The sequence below is a fragment of the Ascidiella aspersa genome, chromosome 7 (genome assembly GCF_963924565.1).
Source record: "Ascidiella aspersa chromosome 7, kaAscAspe10.2, whole genome shotgun sequence".
Classification (NCBI taxonomy): domain Eukaryota; kingdom Metazoa; phylum Chordata; class Ascidiacea; order Phlebobranchia; family Ascidiidae; genus Ascidiella; species Ascidiella aspersa.
The window spans coordinates 1270029-1293329 of NC_139453.1; the positions used below are offsets into that span (position 1 = coordinate 1270029).

The 23301-nt window shown below is 36.4% G+C and overlaps 1 protein-coding gene across 1 annotated transcript in view; it reads left to right on the forward strand.

Moving 5' to 3' along the window:
• The window catches only part of LOC146137193 (semaphorin-3C-like), a 34333-nt gene extending 12859 nt beyond the window's left edge, over nt 1-21474 (forward strand). The window contains exons 2-19 of the mRNA XM_083393489.1: nt 5748-5861; nt 7519-7730; nt 8056-8269; nt 9323-9444; nt 10954-11121; nt 12238-12366; nt 12844-13050; nt 13178-13276; nt 13980-14102; nt 15591-15695; nt 16035-16149; nt 16528-16623; nt 16925-17104; nt 18017-18160; nt 18487-18613; nt 19000-19145; nt 19672-19731; nt 20064-21474. Coding sequence (XP_083249615.1) covers nt 5748-5861; nt 7519-7730; nt 8056-8269; nt 9323-9444; nt 10954-11121; nt 12238-12366; nt 12844-13050; nt 13178-13276; nt 13980-14102; nt 15591-15695; nt 16035-16149; nt 16528-16623; nt 16925-17104; nt 18017-18160; nt 18487-18613; nt 19000-19145; nt 19672-19731; nt 20064-20761 — 3059 coding nt within the window. The 3' untranslated portion in view covers nt 20762-21474. The remainder of the gene's footprint in view (nt 1-5747; nt 5862-7518; nt 7731-8055; nt 8270-9322; nt 9445-10953; nt 11122-12237; nt 12367-12843; nt 13051-13177; nt 13277-13979; nt 14103-15590; nt 15696-16034; nt 16150-16527; nt 16624-16924; nt 17105-18016; nt 18161-18486; nt 18614-18999; nt 19146-19671; nt 19732-20063) is intronic.
• The last annotated feature ends 1827 nt before the right edge of the window (nt 21475-23301 follow it).

Genomic DNA, 23301 nt, shown 5'->3' on the forward strand with positions numbered 1-23301 from the left:
TTCTGTTAATATCACTACATATGTTTTCAAGTGAAAATTTGAGTCTTTTATTAAATTTCTTTGATGTTTGACCATAGCACCTTAGGGTCATGGGTCATCTAAAAACCCTGAAAAATTATGTTTTGCGTTGCGAAATAATGGCGTGACAACTTCCAAGAGAAGTATCCAGTCCATAGGTCACAAATAAACCGCAATATCCTACCCCACCCCTTTTCACTATTAAATCACCGCTGAATTAGATTTGCTTCGTAAGAGGAGCATCTCATCGCATCGCAAATCACCAACTCAAAGAAAAGTTGAATTAAACCCGGTTGAATCTTGTCCCTAATGTAAAGGTGACTTCTTAATTCAATTACGAGCTTAAATTCCGGCGGCTGCACCTTTTTGTTATCGCTTGATTCGGGAAAACTTTTGAACGTCCCAGCTGATTTATTGCCGCCCTTCTTCGTCACACAATCGAGTCTTACGTCACAGTAGACCTTATTTGAAGGATGCTGTTGGTTTTGTGCGAATGTTCAGTACACCGGATCCTATGTGCTTGGATCTAACAAAAGATTGTGTATTGTGTGAGTCTTTACCATTGTAGACGTGACATTGTGACCTGAACTTACACTTAACCTTGAGAAACAGCGAAAATATGAGATAATTTTTACCTTTTTCAAGCTTTCACAAAACATTTTGTCTATTTTTATTTAATTTTGCTATTCTGTGCCATCTAATAAGTTCTGTTTTGAAATATTACCGACTATTTTGCTTTAATATTTCTTGACTGTTGTTATTACCTTACCAAAACAGAAGTGTATTGTTGAAATGAAGTTTGTTTTCTAACTGTACAAAGTCAAGGGTATTGTTGCTCTTCAGTTGTGTTTGCGTTAATCTATTTTAGACAAAATCATACCCAAGTAAAATATTATCCTGCCCTTGTGAATTCACAACAAAGTAAAAAGGAAATATCTTTCCCAAATAAAAAAAAAAAACGTGTGGTTTGTATTTGTGCGACAACCACAAGTTTCAAAACAGAAATCGATTCTAATCTTCACAAATTGTTACACATTAGGCTTAAATGTTCAACCTACAAGTACCCTTGAGTATTGGGGCTTGTCATTTCTTTGGCATTTTCACTGTTAAACCCTTGCTACACCCATTTACCATTGTGTGGGTTACACGTTTTACTTGGCACCCAGCCAACACCCTTTTTTAGCTATTGTGGATCAGTAAAACTACAACTTACTTCACCAAATGGCATGTAAAACACACCTATAACGTTTCGTAAAACCACTTTTTTTCCAATAAAAATTACTTTTTTTCCAATATTCCGTCTAAAAACATACCTAGAGACATATTCTGAAGGTTAACTATCCCCAATTAAAGCAATCAATTCACGGTTTTAAAATTCTTTACAGCTTATAAGCGACCTTCAGTACAATAAGGTGAACTTTCGACACTAAAGATACACGATTCAACCCCGACCCCCCCTTCCATGTTATTTCCTTTGTACCCGGCCATTAAGAAAGTAAAAGGTGTCCACTGGGAAGATATACAAGGCCACCAAAAGTGCCGACAGTCGTACGAGGTCCACAGCACACGAACACTCGCCTTAACATCGCCCTTAGCATGTTTGTGCTATCAGGTGTCTGGTTTAACACGGTGGCCCCCGAGCAAATCGTGTATTGGTGAGCTACCTGTGTTTACCCTCGAAACATTGGGGTTGGTGAAAAGGATTTTTTGTCGGATGTGTCCTCTACTTACCTGCGTGTTTGTGTGGGCTTAACTAGAACATTGAGTGGATCGACACCTTTGCATTTCCCACTTATTAGTAATGTCGCAGGAATCTCATATTACTATCATTGTACATGTAATTAGAGAATAATATAATAACTCGGTTAATAACATTTAAGCAGGTTAATTAGAAAGGAATAAATATACGCCTAAAACTGTCTTGTACACAATGATTTCACGTTAAAACTAACGGTGGTTGTTCAAATGAATGAAAAAAGCAATGCTGTATTTATGCTGGAAAATGTTTAGAATTATATATCGTCTAAAATCCTATTGTATATCCACAGAACAAACTACCAGTATAATCCGCCAAAAGCCTATTTTAAAGTTGGTACAAAAGTTCATGTTTAAAACTAATATTTATTCGTGAAAATTCCTAACACTTGTTTATCCTTAAATCCCAAAGTATACTCACAAATCCAATTCCCGGAATAATCTGTCAGAATCCGATTTTGTTCATTAAACTGTAATATTGGTGTAAAATACACTTTTCAGCTGTGGCCCGGTTTGTATAAAAAATCGAAATGGTTTTAAAGCTAAAATTATTTTTTAATAATATCCCGAAATGAATAAATCTTGGAAACCAGTGAACATACCCACGAACCCACCCCGATGTAATCCGCACCCGAGCTGATACGATTTCGACGCCGCGCAAAATCGAAACGGCATAAACCCCTCTTTATGACGCGACAAAGGGCGTTTGTTTGATTCGCGCCATTATCCGACGTTCCGTGTTTATCTTGGCTCGTCACCGGGCAGCCAAGACTCCCCCGAAAATAATCGCCTAATCTCTTTGTTTGCACTTGTCCCGTAATAATCTCGCCCCAATCCTGTCTGTGACGTAACACACGAACAACAGAGCCACTTCTTAGGGGTAAAAGCGAGGGGTGAATTGTGGGGTGCGGCCCCTTGTTAATCCCACGCAGGGGTGTTTTCTCAATAGCACCCCTCAATCATTATCCTATTGCTTCGTGTGGAAGCGATTGAAACGTCAAACTCCTTAATTCCAGGTCAGTGTGGAAGCTATTCATGGATGTTCAAGCGTGCTGGCTTGTATTTGAAGTTTTAAGTTGAGTTTTAAGTACGGTGGACCAATATAGATGTGCGAACTAGTTTTACCACAATAGGCTTGTCTTGTATTTGTTTTATGACTCTTTAAAAGCCCTATCACCTAGCCATGTTAAATACAAATATAAACCCCTTGTCCCAATTTACAAGTGTTCTCAAGACTTGTCTTATTCGTATATATTTTTTTCTAAATCTACTACTTTACCCCACTAGATGACCCTTGTTAATTAACTAAGAAGTGGCAAATGTCTTTTATATCTTGAGCTGATTTGCTGAAAGTAGTTTGAATCACAACGCCTCTTGTATTTGTTGCACCCTTCACTCCACCTACCGCTTAAGACGCCTCTTGTTAATTAACAAGACTTAAGCGCACTTGTATCAACTCGACGTTGTCTGAAGTTGTTCTTGTGCAAGGTTACACATTCCTTTTCTTAATTCCCTCTATTAAAGTACCACGTTTTTTAACACTAGTGTAACCCACACATAGAGGTTGCTAAATGTAATGGTTCTTTAAGACAAATTGCTGTATTTCTATCAGAAGGTTGGTTTTGTTATTTAACATCAAAAGCCAGAAAAAGTAAATCAATTAAAAACCCTTAAAGTTGAACCCAGAAATCACACAGAACCACAACTACAACTGTGGCTTTAGTTTTAACGAGAAAGCAAAAGTTTTCCAACTGTGGTTTTTCGAGTCCAGGCAGCTTAGGTACTTAAACGTGATTCCAATCCAGCAGTTGGATCCTATCGAAATAAACCAGGCTCCTTTGGCGATTTCTGCCAAACACTCGATTCGAGGGCCTCTCCAACTCGGCACTTGTTTTCATCACAATGCCCACTCTTGTTACGTCACCAATGCCTTTATTCGTCATCGGATTTGGGGATGTTTATTTTCGGCGGTCTGGAATCGCTTGAATCGGTCGCGCTTGGATGCGGAGTGTTCGGCGGATGAATACCAACATCTTGGCATGCAAGGCGAAAACTGACGACATCAATTTAAGTGTTATTTTAAGCTGTTAATTGTGGAAAAAGGATTTTTAAATATGTCAAAACGAGGCTAAACTCGTTCGGAAAAACGCGTGGTGTTAACTTAACACTGTTTGAATATTTTTTCGTTTTTGCCAATTTTTCGGGAATTTCTGTGGTAAATTTACAAAGATAATGTACGTCAATTAGGAAAATGGGCACTGAACTCTTTAAAATACCAAAAACTGTAAAATAAGTTGTTAAAAAAATTTACAAAAAAACTATAGGACCGCGCACATTTTATTTTGCACAAATACAGTTATTGGACATTCAACGACCTATTGACGAACTTTAATTAATTTTTCTTCCGTTGGTCCAAGTCCCTTATCGGAGGTGAATTATTCATCGGAGTTCGGATGAGGAGGCCGATTAATATTTCACAAAGTTCTTGTTATTTCAAGCGATAAGAGCAAGTATGTGGGTTCGAACTTGTTTGTATTTGTCAAGCAATTAGCGCTGCTCATAATTCGACGAACAAAAGCCATTTGTGGTTGACTAATGTTTGCTGATACCGATAACAACGGTGACACTGCAAGTTTTTTTTACATTAGTCCAGTTAACATGGCTTCAAACGGTCTTTTTTTGAAAAAAACACGGCATTATAAGCATATCAATTGTCCTAATTTTACCTTGAATATTGTACACTTACCAGTTGCGTGAACAAAAAAGTGCTAAAAAAATTTATAGGATTAAAAGCATATAAACACATCGATGTATTTTTTGTTGTGAATCTAGTTGTTTTCAATGGGTTACTGAACAACCTTTCCCTATGAGATATTGTTTACCATTTTAAACAAAAACACAGATTTTATCTACAAACTGGGGCGTTCAGTGCCTTATTGTGATTTACTTCCGGTAAAATCACTTCCTATCTGCATTTTCCCACGACCAAATAACCCCAAGGCGCTGAATTGCGAATATTATCTTCAAAAGGGTTAATTTGATGTTTTTGGGATATAAGATGCTATATATTATTACTGCTTGATAGAAAAGAATACTATCCGGCGAATCCAGCCATCACATTGGATTTTTTAATTTCAAACTCTGAGGTATGAATCAATAAATAGGCAAAGGCCAAACTGCATTACCAGGTGTAATGTTGGCTTCTGTAGATGCGATCACATCTTACGTGGAAACTTATCTGCGTGGCAAATTGGCGCACGATAATGTCGGGAAATGTGGGAAGATCATTTCGAACATCACAACTCAGTGAGAAAGGCATTTTTGTTGTAAAGTCACACCATTTTAATGCCAACTCGTTGATTTCAGGTTTCGTTTTGCCTAGCAAACGTTTAACACTAAAAACGTTACTTCAAGGCAAAACTGAAAATTGTCTTAAAATAATTCATGAATTCCCCAAAGTCTTGAAAAAAAAAATTTCGCAAAGTTTTAAAATAAGAGCAGAAATCTCTCTATTTTTTTCTTAAACGAAATGCGACTAAGGTTTATTTAAGGGCGTGTCTTTCGGAGGTGTTGAAATCACCTTTTTCACTCCCATAAAACTTTTGGCCGCCTTTACTTCACGAGTTTATTGCTGGAAGAAGTTTGACTTTTTAGTTTCAACAATATTTAGTCGCGTCTGTCAGTGCGTAGGGAGGGACGAGATTTAATTTTGACTTGGTGGTGATTTTTGGGCCGGGAACCCAACCTATCCACTTTTTGTGTTGTGATTTATGCGAAGTTTAAGCCGAACCCTGGTTTGTCGTGATGATTGATTTATCAAATCCGGCAGCGGTTTGGAAATTTTGAACAAAATTACTCGCAATGTCTTATCATGTTCTCAATTACTATGCCCAGCTGTGCCCAGTAATAGACCTTATATTGAATAATGTTCCGTGTTATAAATTGTCTTTTAATAAATACAATATTTGTTTCAGACTTGTCGGCTGAGAGCTTTACATTTCCAAACGGGGACAGATACAAGTCGATGTCGTTACAAGATGGATCACTTTACATCGGTGGAAAAGGACATGTGTACATTAGGTCATCTGGTAAGTTGGTCAGCTAAATCTTCCGACAAATATGCAGGGATAACATTATAAGCTGCTACTATGGAGTAAATAATCGCAGTTACAAATGTAAACACGTGCAAGTAATGTAAGGCTTGTATACTTAACTCAACGTCATCTATATAAAAAAACCTGTGTCTTTGTTAGTTTCTAGGTATCAAATGGTAATAATTGAGCCTAGAGCAACAATAGAGATTTCTAAATACCACGTGTATGCCGTTTTTATGTTTGCAAACCCATTTATCTTGGCAAAGTCAGGAGTTTTGTGGATTCTTCGGTTTATTAGACGACAATAGCATTGTGCGTTTTTGATGCAACAAGGATTCATTATTTCTTGGTGAAAGCTTAATAGCAAATCTGTGATGATGCTAGTTAGCATCGATTGACAAATATAAAGATGAAAAGAATTTGCAAAATTATTTTTATCTTTATATTCGCCAAATTGATGCTAAAAACAATTGTTTAAGATTATTTTCTAAATGGGCCGATTTTAAATAAGGCGTTGATTTTCCATTGACACATTTCTTCTTGTACATTAATGTTTTACAATCTTGCAACCTAAGTTTGTAAAACAAGTTTGGAACGAGTAGGCGGGTTTGTTAACCATTAACCATTAACCATTAACCGTACGTGGGCTCACTTAATTTTATTGAGCAAACTAAAAGCTGTAAGTTGAACACTGGCGATGTTTGACTTGGTTTTATCTTTTAGTTTTACCCTTAATGTGTTGCTTGCGTTATTTTCAATACATTGAAAGTTACTTTCCAAGCTTAAGGTTTCATGTGGTCGTTTAGGCAACTAGCACTCCTAACCGTCCCTTTTTGTGTTACCACTGTTTTACTAAAATAACTGGCGTTACTGTAAAAATCTAAAACTGTTAGTGACTTTGAAACATTAGCAATTTAAAAAATATACATAAGATAAATATGTCAAGTTTAACGCAGTAGCCAAACTTTTTTTAAAGTATGTCTGTTATATTTAGTTTTATTATCTGCGTCGAACTGCAATAATTTCAAAAGAGTGAATTTAGTCTGTTCAATATACAGTAAAGAAACACTCCTTTTAGCGGCAGCAAATTTGATTTGTAGCTCGTAACACTTCAAAAAAAAAAAAATATGAAAATCTGAAGATTCCCCAGATTTCGTTGTTAAACCCTATATTTTCTTGCAGCCAACAAAACTGGTAACTTTAGAACAATAGCAATTTCTAAAATATACACAAGAAAGCAAGTTAAATTTAACACAGATTTGATCTTTATTCATTTTCAACAAAATTATTTTAAAAAGCAAATTATAATAATTTCAATAGGCTCGTTAAGTTTATTTAGTTCAGGGATGTCCAACCTGCGGCCCGCCTGATATTTACATGCGGCCCACCACTTATTCTTACTTACAGTAGCCTTTATTAAACACAATCGTTTCGACTATTATCAAAACGTGTGCAACGCGCAGTATTTGATGGAGGCCTAATCGCGGCCCACTCTGCTAAAAGGTTGGACATCCCTGATTTCGTTCAATATACAGCAACATAAACCTCGTTTGGATACCGGACCAAGTTTGATTTATGAGTCGTGCCATTCACTAAAAACAAGCGAAAATTATGCTAGATTCGGTTCCTTTAACCCTATATTTTCTTGCAGCCAACATCTCAGAGATGCAGAGAAGCACAGTTGTGTGGGAAGCAAGCCAGGAGGATCGTGATAACTGCCTTCAGCTTCCTGAGAGCTACAAGGGACCGATGGGAGATTACTGCTTCAACTATGTGCGAAGTGTGGTTCCTTACAACAACACACACATGATTATGTGCGGAACTCAAGCTGTCAGTCCTAAAAACATGTTCCTCGATATTAAGGTGGGTTTTACGTATTTATGTATTGGTGTTTCAAAAGTGGAACACCTATTTTTACCAGAGAAGAAGATGATAAGCAATTCTTTGTAAAATAGAGCATTTTTTTAAAGGTCTTACCGTGTTTTAAATTGAATTTCTTGTTGGATTTTTTTCCTAATTGACTAATTCAAAAGGTGAAAAATAAGCTTGCACTCTCTTTTTACCAATAGCAAAAAAAAAAATTTTATTAAAAAACAAAAGAGTCGTTAATAAGTAAAGCAAATTATCAAGAAGCTGATTTTACGCATATAAGCACAACGTCCTAATCGGCTCGTTTCACTTCTTTTAGAGCTCAACGGTTCTCCCGGACACGTTTGTTAGCGCCCCCTTGTGTAGCCACAACCCCAGCGACATTGTGACGTCACAACGGGTTAGCGAGGGGGGCGCGTTCTCGGGTTTCGTGGCGACTTCGATCGCTACAAGTGGGAAGCCGAAAATTGTGAAGAACCTTCCCAACAACCAAGTTCTACAGACAAGTGCAGGCGCTGGGAAGATGCTCAGTGGTGAGTGGAATTAACAAAGACACATTTGTACACGGACAAAATGCCATAAGGGTAGACTGACACAAGGACAAAATGACACAGGTCCAAAATGACACGTTAACAAAATGACAAGGGTAAAAAGACACTCGGCAAAATGACAGATTGACAAAATGACACATTGGCAAAATGACACAATGGCAAAATGACTTGCGGAAAAACATGCATATACACTGAGTTATCGTTGTCTTTTTTTGTAAAGTGCGAGATGGTCTTTACTTTTATGCCAAAATAAATTGCCTCCTTTGGTCGGGATACAATGTTCGATTAAAAAAAAACGCAGAACATTTCTCGTACATTTTCATGAACCAGAAACGGGCTTAACTTTTAAAAGTTTAAGCTGATTAAACAACGCAAATCCCCACAATTACTGATTACCTAGTTAAGTGTCACATTAACCTTGAAGCCAAGTTGCGAAATAAGTACTTTGCCCTCTGATAAGATCCCACTAACAAATTGTTGCGCACCAATTACTTATTATATTCTGGCAAACACTTGTATCAACCCAACACCCGCAAGGTTAAATAAAGTTCACATGTAAAACGTGTACAAGAGATTTGAATTTGCAGAATCACTTTTAAATTTAGTGTTTTTTGTGACGCAAGCTTATGACGTCACTATTTTATGATGTCGGCAAACTTGTTTTACGATTATCGAAAAATCCGCCCCGAAAACCTAACATAAGCCAGCTACAACCCTAGAACTCCCCTTTTTTTTTTAAAGTCGCGCACGTCTGGTCTTTCTTTGGAAGTTGCTTTTAAACTCAACACATTTTTAGGGTTTGTTAAAAGGTGTAAAAAACACAATCCTATCGCTTGTTAGAGATTACACAGCGACTAATTTGCGATTTTTGTGTTATATTTTATTTTTCTTACACGTCTAAAAAGTAATAAATCTAACACTGAAGAAAAATACAATAAAAATGTTTAAAGAAATCGGTTGAAAATCGGTTGAACGTATAAATATCCAAAATGTTATATATTTAGTGTAATTTATTATGATCTTGTATGTTTCCAGGCAACGTCGATTTCGTGTCGTCATTCACCGCTGATGACGTCATGGATGGGAGGAAGATGAAAAAGGTTTACGTCATCTTCAACGAGAAAAGCCAAGAACAAGCGGGAACCAGGATCGCACAGGTAGCTACAATTTGAATCAAAACAAACTCGATTCGAGCTTATTACGTCACAATGCCAAATTGTTGGACAAACGATAGTCCACAATTCAGTTCCTTATTTAAGTTGCCACCCACTCATTTTTAATGACTCACCAAAAATAAAGCCCGACCCTACATAAAAAGATTAAAAGGTGGTTGTGAAAAATATTTTCAATCAAAACAAACTCAATTTGAGCTTATTACGTCACAATGCCTAATTGTTGGACAAACGCCAGTCCGCAATTCAGTTATTTTATCCCAGATCCTTATTTTAGTTGCAACCCACTCATTTTTACTGACTTACGAAAAAATAAACCCGACCCTACATAAAAGATTGAAAGGTGGTTGTAAAAAGATTTTAAATCAAAATAAAAGTCGCCTAGGTTTATTTACGTCACAATTCCCAAACAATTGCAGGACAAACCCTATTCCGCATTTCGGTTCCCTTGCCTAGTTCCTTTTTTAGTTGATTAAGGGATGAAAAAACACGTTCAAGGGTTAATTTCAAATCAAATTACACGTCACCTGGCTTTTTTACGCCACATTTACCTTTAAAAGTCCCCAAAACATTGGAAATCCCTCAGTTTAACTGCTGTAAACGTTGCGTGCGAACTAAAGTAAAATGGTTCCCATGCGAATGGTGTAACGTGTGAGTGTTAAATCTACAACAAATACATCAAGAAAGGCTCGAATTCAATCTTGTTGCAAGGTTTTTTTTAATGGTTCCTTATCGTGGTTTAGTTCCATATATTAGTTGCCAACCTTTTGTGAGTAAGTATCCGCACTTTGTGCCATTCTAATGTCAACCAAAGGTTTTGATGACCGGGCTTTTCACCATAACACCAACAATTGTTGCTTATTGTGCGAAACCGTTTGAAGCCATCTTGGAAACCCCGATCTAACCTATTGTGTTAAGTTTCACAAGCCTCGTTAAACGATAAAATATCTTTGTTGTCGGGTAAATTTGGAACGAAAAGTTCGCGTCATGGGGAACTCGTCTCACTTAATTCTCCTTTAAATATTATTTCGTATTTTCGATTACAATTTATTTTTAGCTAAAAAGTCACAACTAACTAAGCGGAAATATTGCGAAAACTAAATAAGCAGATCATTTCATTGAAGCGTCCTTTAGTACCATAGAAATGTTATTCAATTTGTCATTGGATAGGGAAATAATGCTGCGTTATTAACAATTATAGTTTTTTTTTAATTTCAAAGAGGGAGTATTTCAAAATTCGTATAAATTTATTTTAAAAAACCTGTCAATAAGCAATTAACTATAGAATTGCCAATTTGACAACCCTGTATTATCGAGATATCGTCCACGATACGATATTATCGGACGTTTTCGAACTCCTTATCGCATTAAAATAATAAAATTCCTTAAAAACTGTTTAAATGTTGAATAAATTTTGTATTTTAATCAGCTAACATCTATAATATCCTCAATTACCCATATATCGGTCAGTATACGATACTATCGTACTTCCAGGTTTGTGCGAACGACCAGGGCGGAAGTTGGAAGGAATCTGACTTCACGTCCTTCCTCAAGGTGGCGCTAGTGTGCGAGGTGAGTGGAACAACTCCGTTCCGCTTCAGTAGCGCTACTGACGTCACGTTCACCGAGTCCGGGATCATATACGGGACGTTTTATTCAAAGGTGAGAAAGTAATTTTTTATCTTTTTTTTATATTGTTTGTTGTTTTCCCTAATATTAACTTAAAACTGTTTATTTTTAATGGTATGTAGTTAGGTGATTAAAAGGTAATTTTTCTTTTCAGGTCTTTTTGAGAATCTTTTTCACGGGTTGTTTTTTACACTTGAAAATGTAGAATATTTAAACATTTTCATAACAACCTAATTAAAAGATACCCTAAAAATATATTTTGTTTTAATTTGTTGCAATCAGCAAAAAGTACGAAAAAAAACAAAAAACATAGACGTTATCTAAAATTTATTCTGACCAAAACAATAGTGATTTCTCAAACAATTAATCATATAGTTCCTCTAATTATGAACTTTGCTTTATTTTACTTGTAAGGGGTGGCTTGGTTTTCAAAAGTAAGTTATCAAATGTAAGACTCGAAAATAGATTTTGAAAATCCAGTAAAGGCCGAAAGTTCATTCAAGCGGAACGTTACCACAGCGGTACAAAGGTTTACTGTTGTACACAAAATTCCCCGCAATTACGTAAATCCAGGCTCTAGTTACGCCAAAGGTCGCATCTGATGCCACAAGTTCAACGGCTGTTTAACCATCTTTTGTTCCCGTACGATGAGAATGGTTTGACAACAAATCACCCCATGGTTTTTTCACCCTTTGTGTTAAGATCTGGGGGTTTTGGAGCTCTTAAATCATTAGTGCTGGAGTCTCAAAAAAGTACTAAAGCCATGTCGATTTTATCGAATATTGTTGTTTGATTCAAATTATTGTAATTATCAGGAAAACCAGTGTCTTGTGGTCCAAACGTCAGTATAGGATTGAGGGAGTCGCCTGGTAAAGCAACAATATTTTAAAAGTCTCTGAATTTAAAATTGCAAAACCCTAAGTCTCGAAATTTTAACCCTTCTTTGATGAACTCTGGAGCTATTGTAACACGTGTCAAGTCTACATTTTGAGGGATCAATTCACAGTTAAACACAACAAACAAATTCTCAGTTGCTGACCTTTTTATTAAACAAAATGTAATTAGACGGTAATACATCCTAAAAAACATTTATCTAATAAAAATGGACATTTTATCTGGAATTTGAGTTAATCACCACCTTTCTGGCAGAACGAACTTTTCGAATCGACGGCTGTTTGCGCGTTCCGCCTGAGTGACGTTCAGGATGCGTTCCACTCCGGTAAGTTTTGGGTTCAAAGTTCAAGTTCGGAGATGCTGCGAAGCTCAGGTGAAGAGTTGGTGAGTACAATAAACTTGACGAATTGCTATTTATGTACAGATTTTGCGTAAGGTTTTAATTTTGGCCCCTCTAGTAAATTTTAATACCAAGCCACTTTCCTTACAATTTAACTTAAAATCACCTCTTAACATAAATTTACCCACTAACTGTCTTAATAAAACTATAGTATGCTAAACAACTTATTATACATCCAACTCATGGACGGTTCCAAACGCAAAAAATACAAGAATGTTAAAAGACACAATGCTCCTATTTTAGTATTAATAAAGGTCAACCAAAACTTCAAATTTTGGTTTGCAACACTGAACAGTTCAAAAAATAAAAAAGAACCTTAAAAATTATGTAAATTTTACAAACCAATTAAGACTTAGAGCTCCAAAAACGCTGAGGAAGGCATAACTTAAACTTGAAAATTATAAAAAAAAATATATATCTTAATAAAAACCATAAAATAATAAACTGAATTTAATTTCCAGCAACTTCCAAAACCATTCCCTGGCACTTGCGCTTACGACGGTATGTTGGGGATTCCCCACGCGACCAGTAAGGACTTCCCTCTGGACTTCACGACCTTTATGTCAAACCACCCCTTCGTATCGGGAAACGTGATGTCATCAACACTGGGTACGTCATCAAGCAAGGGGGGTACGCTCGCCTACCAGCAGGGGGAGAAGTTTGTAAAGGTAAAACCTGTGCAATTTATTTTTTATTTTTATGATGATTATTGATTAATATGTGTTGACAAGTAAAATATTATTTATGCTTTATTATTTTCTATCTTAATTTTCTAATAAATGTTGATTTTTTTAGATTGCAGTTTACAGACAACAAGCGTTGGATGGTGAAACTTATGACGTAATGTTCGTTGCAAGTGCATCCGGAGCGATCACCAAGATTGTCAAAATAAAGGTGACATATTGTAATAGTGCAATATAACTTCGTAACATCATGAAAAAAACGAAACCTTTGCACAATTCAGCAGTTCTCGAGTGGGGAATTTATGAGCTTTGTTTCACAATGCATCACTTGCCAGCTAAAGGCAATGCTCTTTCGATTCTATTCTTATGAATTCTGGTGATCTTTTGAACCAAGAATTATGAATAGCTTTGTAGATTCGAAACCTAAATATGCTACAATAGTTCAAATATTTAACCTTAAAATATTTATTTAACCCTTATTCACAATAAGTTTCCATCGAAAGTGCATTCCTCTATTAAAACGGCATTTATGTAAAATCTATTGAAATAAGGTCTAAATTTAAACTTTCATTTTAATTAACCGATAAGTTTTCTAATTTCGGGGATAGTTCAATTCAATTAACAATTAAGATATTTAAACCTTATGATTTTAAGCCCATACTTTCAGCCCTAAAATAGTCTTGCTTATTAATTTGTTACGTAACAATGAATACGTAACAATGAATGATTTTTGTGTCACAAAGTCGAAAACGGGATCGATCTAATGTGAAGACCTTATTATAACCGCAATATTTTACCTGGATTTGAATACAATTAATATTTTCCATTTAACCTCGTTTATTTACGTTCAAACTCACCTGCCATTGTGCGGAAACAATCGCTCACCTTGACGTAACAATCGATTTTTTTTAAAGGGAAGCAAACCGGAATCCCGCCAGCTCGCCAGGTACCAGCTGTCCGAAGGTACCGTATCAAACCTGCTGCTTTCCCCTGTGACGTCACAGCTCTACGTGGATACAGCTAACGAGTTGAAACAGGTTCGTAGTTGTTGGTTTGACTTTTGGCTTGTTACAGCTTTCACGAGTTGGAATATCAAGCAAAGCAGTGACTTTTTTGAAAAAAAAATGCTATTTTTGTCGAAATTTAGGAAAATGCTATAAATTCCAACACAGTCGCCAAAATATCGGTAAAAAAGTCAGCGTGATTGTGACTACTGATCCGTAACAAGCCTTGTCCTTCGTGCTCAGTGATCCACGACCGCGTTTTTAAGTCGAAAGTGGATTTTAAGGTTAACGACCGCTGTTTCGTTTTTATGAAAATATATTTTTAGACATCATTCAGAAATTCTCCCATCGGAATTAGAATTTACTGATAAATTTCCCTTGTAATTTGACAAGCGGCTGTAATATTACATCATTCTTGTCTGTGAATCCTTTGAACTGTTTTATTAAAAATATACAAAGATTCGGATTCGCAAAGAAAAAGAAAGCAAATATTATATATGTATGATTCATCTGTTAGAAGCGAGAATATTTCTTTTTGCACATTATTCATTGTCTGCGGGAAATTTCCATATGAATGATTTAAACTGCATCGTCTGAGACATATTGTATAGATTAATACACGATTAAAATCCATCTGAATAAAAAAAACGATTGTACCAAGAGCATACAAACAGGAGAAATACAACTAGTAGTTTTTGTGCCAAATTTAGAACTTTTCTGTGAATCGTAATATAGCGCATTTCCAGGTAAAACGTCTATAAAAAGCGCGAAATACAAGTTAAACAGTATCACGTGATTCCGCCAAGTACGTTCCAGTAATTACACCTGGAGCCGAAATTAGCGCTTATTATCACTTCTTTAAGGAGTTGTGGAAATCTTGTTTTTCACTCGGTGAAGTCTTACGTCACTTGAACACTGTAATTATGGGCAGGAAAGCCAAGTTCGTCCGATATAAATTATGTATGGCTTGGAATACCCGCGTTTCGTCAGCCGTTTTCACACTTTGGTGTGCAAAACATGTTCACCGCTCGCTGCAGCTTGTGACGTCATCAATACGCTACTGTTTTGACTGGTCTTACGTCATAAACACCCTAGTGTTTGATGTATTGTTCTCAAAAGAGAAATTAGTTCGTTATTGTGAACAAAACAAAAAAAAAGCTAGACATGTTCAAACTTAGGCAACGAATTTTTATTATTTTGAATCTGTCCAATTTTGTATTTGAATTAACGTCCATTGAAACTGTTCATGTCATTTGTCTAAGTACTAAATAACAAATTTGTTTACATGCTAGTTGTACATGCTATAAATTATACACCATTTATTCTCAAAATAGACAAATTGATCGGTTGATGCATTTTTTGATTTATATGTTTCACAACAAAATTATTTATTTCACTGAGCTTAGCTTGTGTATATCTTCGTCCGTTACCAAGACGTATTTGTTCAAATATCCCTCATTTTCCGACCATTTAAATATTTTCCTGTATAACCATCCTCTATAAACGGTGTTTTCCCTTCAGATGTCGATCTCAAATTGCGAATCTTACTCCTGTCCCTCTTGCGCCCCCTGCCGGATGTGCGTCATGTCACGTGACCCGATGTGCGCCTGGGATCCAAACGCAAAGGTGAGAAAAAAATAAAAAAACAAAACTTTTTTTTCTCAATTTCTGTTGTCGAAAGCTCTTGAATGACTGTTTATTTCGCGGACATCCGATCGTCGTGAATTTTATTTTTTTTTATTTTAACTATTTATGCAATTCACAAAGGCTTGAATAAAGTTGTCCTTGGAATTTCAACGAGTTCGTATAATTGTGTATTTTTGTAAATTTAAATCGGGACTAGATGTTAATTTTCCCTTTTTACAAGGCTTTAAACATTAAAATAAACAAAGCGAGCGTCGATAATGTCTCGTATTGCAGTAATATGTTGTTGGTTGGGTATAAACTGATGTTGTATCTCCACAGAAATGCGTGTCGGTCAATGGCCCGTCAAACCGCTCAGGTTTGCTTCAAAGCGTCACCGATGGCAACGCCACCATTTGCGGGGATTTACCGCCGATGACGTCAGAAACTCAGAAAGGTGAGATTCGCTCAAAGTTTTTCTGTTTTCCCGATGATATTTAAGGAGACTTTATTTTAATTCTCTTGTCTTTCTCTTGTCAAAACGAGTACGAAAAATGTGTTTTGATATTTTATTAGGAATTCGACATAATTGCAAAGAAAACCAATATCTACTGGCAATGGCGCGAAAATGTTTTTTTTTTGCAATTATGTCGAACTCCTGATAAATTAGTTATGATTACCTTATGCTTATATCATTGTCCAAACCTTTAGTTTGTTTAAATAAATCATTAGCAGTTGAAATCAGACACAGTTTGCAAGAAGTAAAATTCGGAACACTTTTTAAATGCTTCTTCACTTATTATTTTTTAGACTTTGAAAACCTTGTTTTTTTCAGTTGTCCTCAACTCTGCTCAAATCCTCGGCGATCCAGTCAACAACAAGTTCTTCCAAGTCACTTGGCTCAAGGATTCCAAGCCACTTCCTTCCTATGGTAAATAGGACCACATGTTGAACTAAAAAGCACGCTTGATTGTTTTTAACTTTGTTTGCTACTATTTTTATATGAGCGAACAACAACTGGATTCATTAAAGGCTTAGAAACAAATGTTTATTATTTTGGTAAAATGTTAAATGTTACTATTTCTCTAAAACTGTCAACGATTTACAATTGTTAAATACAACATTGGGTAAAAAAATCCTGAAGTTAAATGGTAACAAAAAGCGTTAAAAGATTTTTTTCTGGTTGTAAAACTCAACAAGTTTGCCATTTCAATAAAACCTTTTATTTTCAGGACCAACTTACACTCAGACTGGCGATGGTAGAATTGAGTTCAGGTCCTTTTCTGAAGGTGACCTTGGAACTTACGTGTGCCAACGCAGCGCTGATGGGACGATTGTGGCTCGCAAGGAAATCCAATGCGTGCAAGACAAAAGCAACGGAGGTGGAGTAACTGCCAAGACTGATCCCATTGGTGAGGAGATGCTAGTTGCAGTAGTTTTGTGGGATTTTTTTTTAATTTTTTTTGTGAAATTTTTTTTAATTTTTTTTTAAAGCTTTAATTGTTTTTAGCGACACAAAGTTAGAGATACGAGCCCGGTTAGCAGGACTCGAGTATAGGCATTTTCTATTACATTTTGGTGTCATGACAATTGTTTGCCACATAATGCCTACTGGATATTTTTTGATTGTAAGTTGCAAGTTTTTTTCGATGGCCAATTTGCAAATATTTGTGTCTATTTTTTTTTTGACTGATTGAGTATCGACAGTGGCTTGATACGAATATAAACACTTTCTATTAACTTTGGCAAACGTGGTTTAGTGCCATCGTCTATCTATATTATTATTACTATTTACCGACGATGTAACAAAAAACTTTTCTGAAGTCTCGTTTCTACGAATACCTGCAAGTTGTGGCACTGATATGTGAATAATAGAAATCACCTTTGCAAGATAAATGTCGACCTTAATTCCTGATCAGTAACAGCAAAATAATCTAGCAAAGCTAGCAATTCAGGTCAGACACAATAAACAGATCTTAAAATATATATATATATTTCGCCAACTATGGCATCGTCACTATGTCTGAATGGCGAAATATATATATATATATTTTAAGATCTGTTTATTGTGTCTGACCTGAATTGCTAGCTTTGCTAGATTATTTTGCTGTTACCTACAAGTTGCAATATACTTACTATTACTACCATACATTTCTTGCACATTTTCTCCTATCCACCCAACGCTTTTCCTTTAAAAAAACGAGATTATTTTCAACACAAAACAGAAAATATAATTTAATGTAAGACTTTCCACCTAATTAACAAACAATATATTTAACGCGAAAAATGACCAAAATATCAACAAAAATGTTTTTCTTCCCTAGCCCACCCACCCCCGGTTGGTCCCATAACATCCACCAAACCTGGGGCTACAAACGTCACAGCTACCATAGTGAATACCCCGGTGGTTCCCCTCACCAACCAACCACAGTCAGCATCTTCGACCTTCATAATCGTCATCATAGTTGGTGAGTACTAGTGTGGATGTTAAGTGGTAAAAGTGATTTGTTTGTAGTTATTTTTTTATACATTAGTAAACAGGCTTGTATATTTTTTTAGTTGTATTTTTTTTAATAATTAAAAAACAAAAAAGTGATTTGAAAGCAACAATAGATAAAGCAAATACAGGATAAACAAAAAAACAAAAAATAAAGTTCATAAAACACATTTTTTTAACAAACAGTATTACTGTAAGTGTCAAATATGACGTACTTACATCCCGATTTTTTCAAACCAGTTACTATTTTAACACTAGTTTAAACCACTGGTTTATAAGTTTTGATTTTTGTTCCAGTGTTGATATTTGTTCTCGTCACGGTTGGTGGAGCTGTTCTCTACCTCCGGAAGCATAAGGAGCGCATGGCTTCCAGCAACAAGGACACACACGGGGAAAGCAACACACAGAAAACACCGCGTAACAAGTGAGTAAATGTGGTTATTTCGAACGATATTGTTGAAAAGAACGCACTTTTAACTAAAAATAAAAAGAAACATTTTAAGCAGCAGTAATATTCGCATAAAATATGAAGATATTTTTCTTCTATTCTAATAATATCAGCGTTTCTATCTCAGCAACAGTTTTTACGAAATTGACACAAAAATATCCATAAATTAATTTTGTAAATATACAGATTAGAAAAATGTGGTGAATAATATATAATAAATATCATATTGAATAATTATATTTAACTGCCGTAGACTGAACTATGTTTAGGTAATTTCATTATTCGTAAAGAAAAGCAATCACACATAAACAGTAGCAAAAACTCCCCTAGTTTAGTGATTTTAACCAACTTTTTCTGAACAGTGACGCAGAAGACCAAATCACACCAGTAACTTACAACAGCAACAGCAACAATTACTCGAACCGCGAGACGATCCAGTTCAAAGAAACTCGTGAGAGGCGATCGGATTATTCCCCGCTAATGAAACAAACAAGCATGGACGTAACTGGTGGGTGCTCTGACGGCCCTGTAAAAGCGTCTCTATAGGCCGTGTAGATTTTTTTTGTTTTTATTTTTTTCACGAAACTAAATTGTCCTTACTACACCGGCCCTGTAATAGTGGCCCTAGCTGTCTTGTAATTTAGGTGAAATATTTACTGCAAGATCGAGATTCACTGATAAGTGTGCTTTAACTAAAAAATCGTGTCGAGCTTGAGGTGGCTTTAAGTGTCCGATACTTACGACCGTTTGGTATTAAAGGTTGAAAAGTTATATAGGCTTGGTTTGTGACTCATTCTAACATTTTATAACATGCTATTTGAATGTGATGATTTCAACTATCGTTGATATTGTTTTATAGGTTTTTGTACTTTTGCCCATAAAAAGGAAATAAAATCCTCAGACATCTAAAAGTGACCTTTCTCTGTCGGAAAATGATAGTTAAATATTTTACATTTAATTTCTTATTCTAATGGGCCTGTAGTAAACGGCCACGCGTTTTAATAAGTCTTTGAATTTTAATGTTTTTGTTTTAGATTCTGCGAACCCAACCCCAACAACCAAGAAAGTTGCTACTGTAACTCCAATGAACTTCGGTAAGTTTCTTAACGTTGAAGCGGCAATATGCGAATCAAAATATCGTACATTATAAATATTTTCCATAATTTTTTGTTTTTCAAAAAACAAACAATTTTGACCAAGAGTTGTTTTTATAATATATTCTTAAAGCACGTTTTCTAAATTATTAAATTGCTTTTCAAAAGCATATAAATAAATAAATAGATTAAAAACTCTAGTGGAATTTGCCATGTTCTTAAAATAAAATTACAAGGAAACGAGTATTTTACGCGAAATCTTATGAAATAGAAAAATGTTTTAAACCCATTATTGTCCGACCTTAAATAAAACTGTCCATTTCCATTCCCAGAAAAAACGCCAGTGGGCCCTATTTTATTCATGGACGAAACCGCCCCGATGCTGCCCCCCAGCGGCGACGCGAGCAGCCAATCGTCGAGCGCCAATTCCCCGCGCAAACTTCCCGCGCGAACCAAGTCGATTCCCGCCAATCGCATCACCGTCTCGCTCGGCGCCGATTTAGCGTTAAAATGGAACTCAATCCAACGCCATCCGAAACGAGGCACTCTAGTGGTGGAACTGGACGTCCCGGACGAGTACGACATCGACATGGAGGGGACCGCGGGTTCCATGGACCCCCTCGACCTAAGCTTCCTCGGCACCGAAACGCCCGAGACGGCCCGGGGAAGTCCCGAGAGCGCGCGGAAGATGGCCAGGAATGGTTTCGACACCGACAGCGATTCGACCTTGAAGGGCGACTCAAGGGCGGGCGGTGATATCAGTGACGTCACATCTAGTACGACCAGCACCCCCCGGGCGCGTCCCCATGCCCCCCCGCCCCAACCCTTCTCAGCCAGCTCCTACAACAGGTACGCTTCACCCAGGGGGAGTACCCTCAGCACCCCCAGCAGGGAAAGTCCCCAGCAGCCCCCGTTGAGGGACCAGTCGACCCGCCTCGACAAGTCACCCATAAGTACTACGTCATCATCGTCCACGTCATCAGCGGACAAGTACGTCACTCCTCCGCGAAGTCCGGTCAAAGTCGCCTGATTTTTGGTTCGAAATTCAGCGAAGTTCCGCTTGAGTCCACACGCGGTCGTGTCATTACACGGGAGGCGGTACACGACCACAAAAGGGCCTTACAGGACAAGGCCAAAATGCGCGAAAGGACTGCGATCGTTTACCACGGCGGCTTTATGACACGACCTTAAACGGACATGCCCTTAGGTAACAAGGACTATTGTCGCAAAAGACACAACCACGGACGGAAAAAACATCTCCATGTGAAGCGGAAGTTTAACTAAACGAACAATGAATCCATGCTTATTGGTTGCCGCAAATTTAAGGCAATGTTCCGAGGTTGATTAAATGCAGACTGCTGTTGTTGGGACTAGATATCTTGTGAAAAGTCCACTGTGAACGGAAACACTTTATATTGTGTACAAATATTTTCATTAAATCGTGTTTTTTAAGAATCTGTGAGATTCTAAAAAAAAGTTCTCGACAAAGGCGATTTTCTTTCTTACTTTCTTTCATTGTTAAAGCCTGATACATTCCCCGAACATTTAAAAAAGCCAAGAAGTTAACGAAGGCCAAACAACAGGACGCTTGCGTAGACGCATTTTGTATGTTAGTTGTGCATTTCTACAACGCTATTGTAAGTCAGTTTTTGTTATTCTTTCAATGTGCGTTTTAACTTCATTTTTTACTATTGTTCGTTTTATTATTTATTTCACTGCCAATAAAACTAATTAGTTAGTCCAGTTAAAGTAGTCTTAAATTTAATTGCAAAAGAAGATAATGCATGGATGGTGGGGGCGAAAAGACGAAAGTTTTATTTGATAAAATTTAAATGCTATTAAAAGTCAAAGTTAAAAAAGGATTAGGCGAGTGCTGAGTAGCAATTCGTTATTTAAAAAATGTAATGAAAAATAAAGGCTTTAAATAAAGTTCCAAGTCCAGTCATTTTCAATTAATAATAAGTCTAGTCACATTATTATTGTACTAAAACGTCAAAATTTTCTCGCCTTGTGATTGAAAATAAATAAAAAGTTGTCATAATAACTATAAAACCAACACAAAAGCCATGACACCAGCCCAACAAAACAGCAGAAACGTGCTTAAACGCAATCACGTCTTTGTAATAACAACTGAAACTGTACAACTTACTGCAGCAAAGGCAGAAATCAGCCAACTGAAACGAATTGAGAAGAACGCAGTTGAATCGTCTGTGACGTTGTAGTTTTGTCAACCAATCGCGTTGCTCCAATGGCAACTCATTGAACCAATTTGCAGAGTAATGTTGGATTGTGAAACAATTTTTTGCTTGTACAAGGCTGGTTATTAAACACTTGCTGCAAGTTGGGTTTAAATTGCAAGAATGCTGTTTTCTTATTGGTATTATTGAATTGGTAACCAATTTGTTTGATAGTGCTGTGTAAATTGAGTCACTCAGTTGCTATATCAGGAAGTTTTTGGGGAGCTACGCAGTTATTCGTGTTTTTTGTATTGTTGAATTACTAAAGGTAGCCTATTAGTCAGTCACTAGAAGCTACACATACAAAGTTGGTATATATCACTTAATGTAGATTAACTTGTACAATATTTCCGCACTTGTATCGTAACTTATTTCAAAGAATGATGTATACACACACGTGTGCAGCAACTGTGATCTAGCCCTTCTGACGTTGTTGTTTAATCAACGATAACGGCTTACTTAGTGCAAAGTAAGTCTTTAACAGGCTAAGCGAATCAGTCTTTCAATTAAAGATATTCATGCAAGCCATGCTAGAAAAACAACTAGCTTATTCAAATGGCAAAATATTACTTTTATTTGCAAGTTTAATTAAGGTTATATAGATTGTAGTCTGCCACGCTGGATATTTTAGGAACTGTGAAATGTGTGGGTTATACGCAAATACAGGAGACGACGAAAGGAAATTGGTAATTCAATGCGTCTCAAGTTATATTTGCAAGCAGTGAAGCAGTTAACACCTCTATAAAGCAGACCAATTCCACTGCTGGATTTCTTACAATGGTGTTTGTTTATTATTGATTGACAAAGCCGATCAAAGAACTAGGTCACTGCCGTGCGTTTATTTGCAGTGATTAGCCAAATAACAAACAAATTTCCAGTTGCCAAGTGCGCTTAAATATACCGATTTTTATTTATATAAATTGGACTTGTGGAGTAGCTATTACTATTTTGCCTTAGGCACTTACGTGGTTTTCAAACTTTTTTCTTGCGTTGCTTTTGGAAACGTTTATCGGGATTGCTACGCATTAAGCTATATGCACTTTTCTAATTTTCGATTAATATTTACCCCAAACCAAATTTATTTATTGATTTGTTTGTTTTAGTAAACCACAATAAATTGCGCAGTTTTCACGTCACAATAAGTTTAAATGCAGATTGCCAATGGACAATCATATCGGCGCTGGTCTACTATCCTACAACTCTGTTTTACAGTTTCAGAAAAAGTTGAAATTGAAATTACATTGACGAAACAAATATGGGATATAGGATAATCAATATAATAATACTTGACCCACCCAAACCCAAACTCGCACCCTGACCCAAATATTGTTAG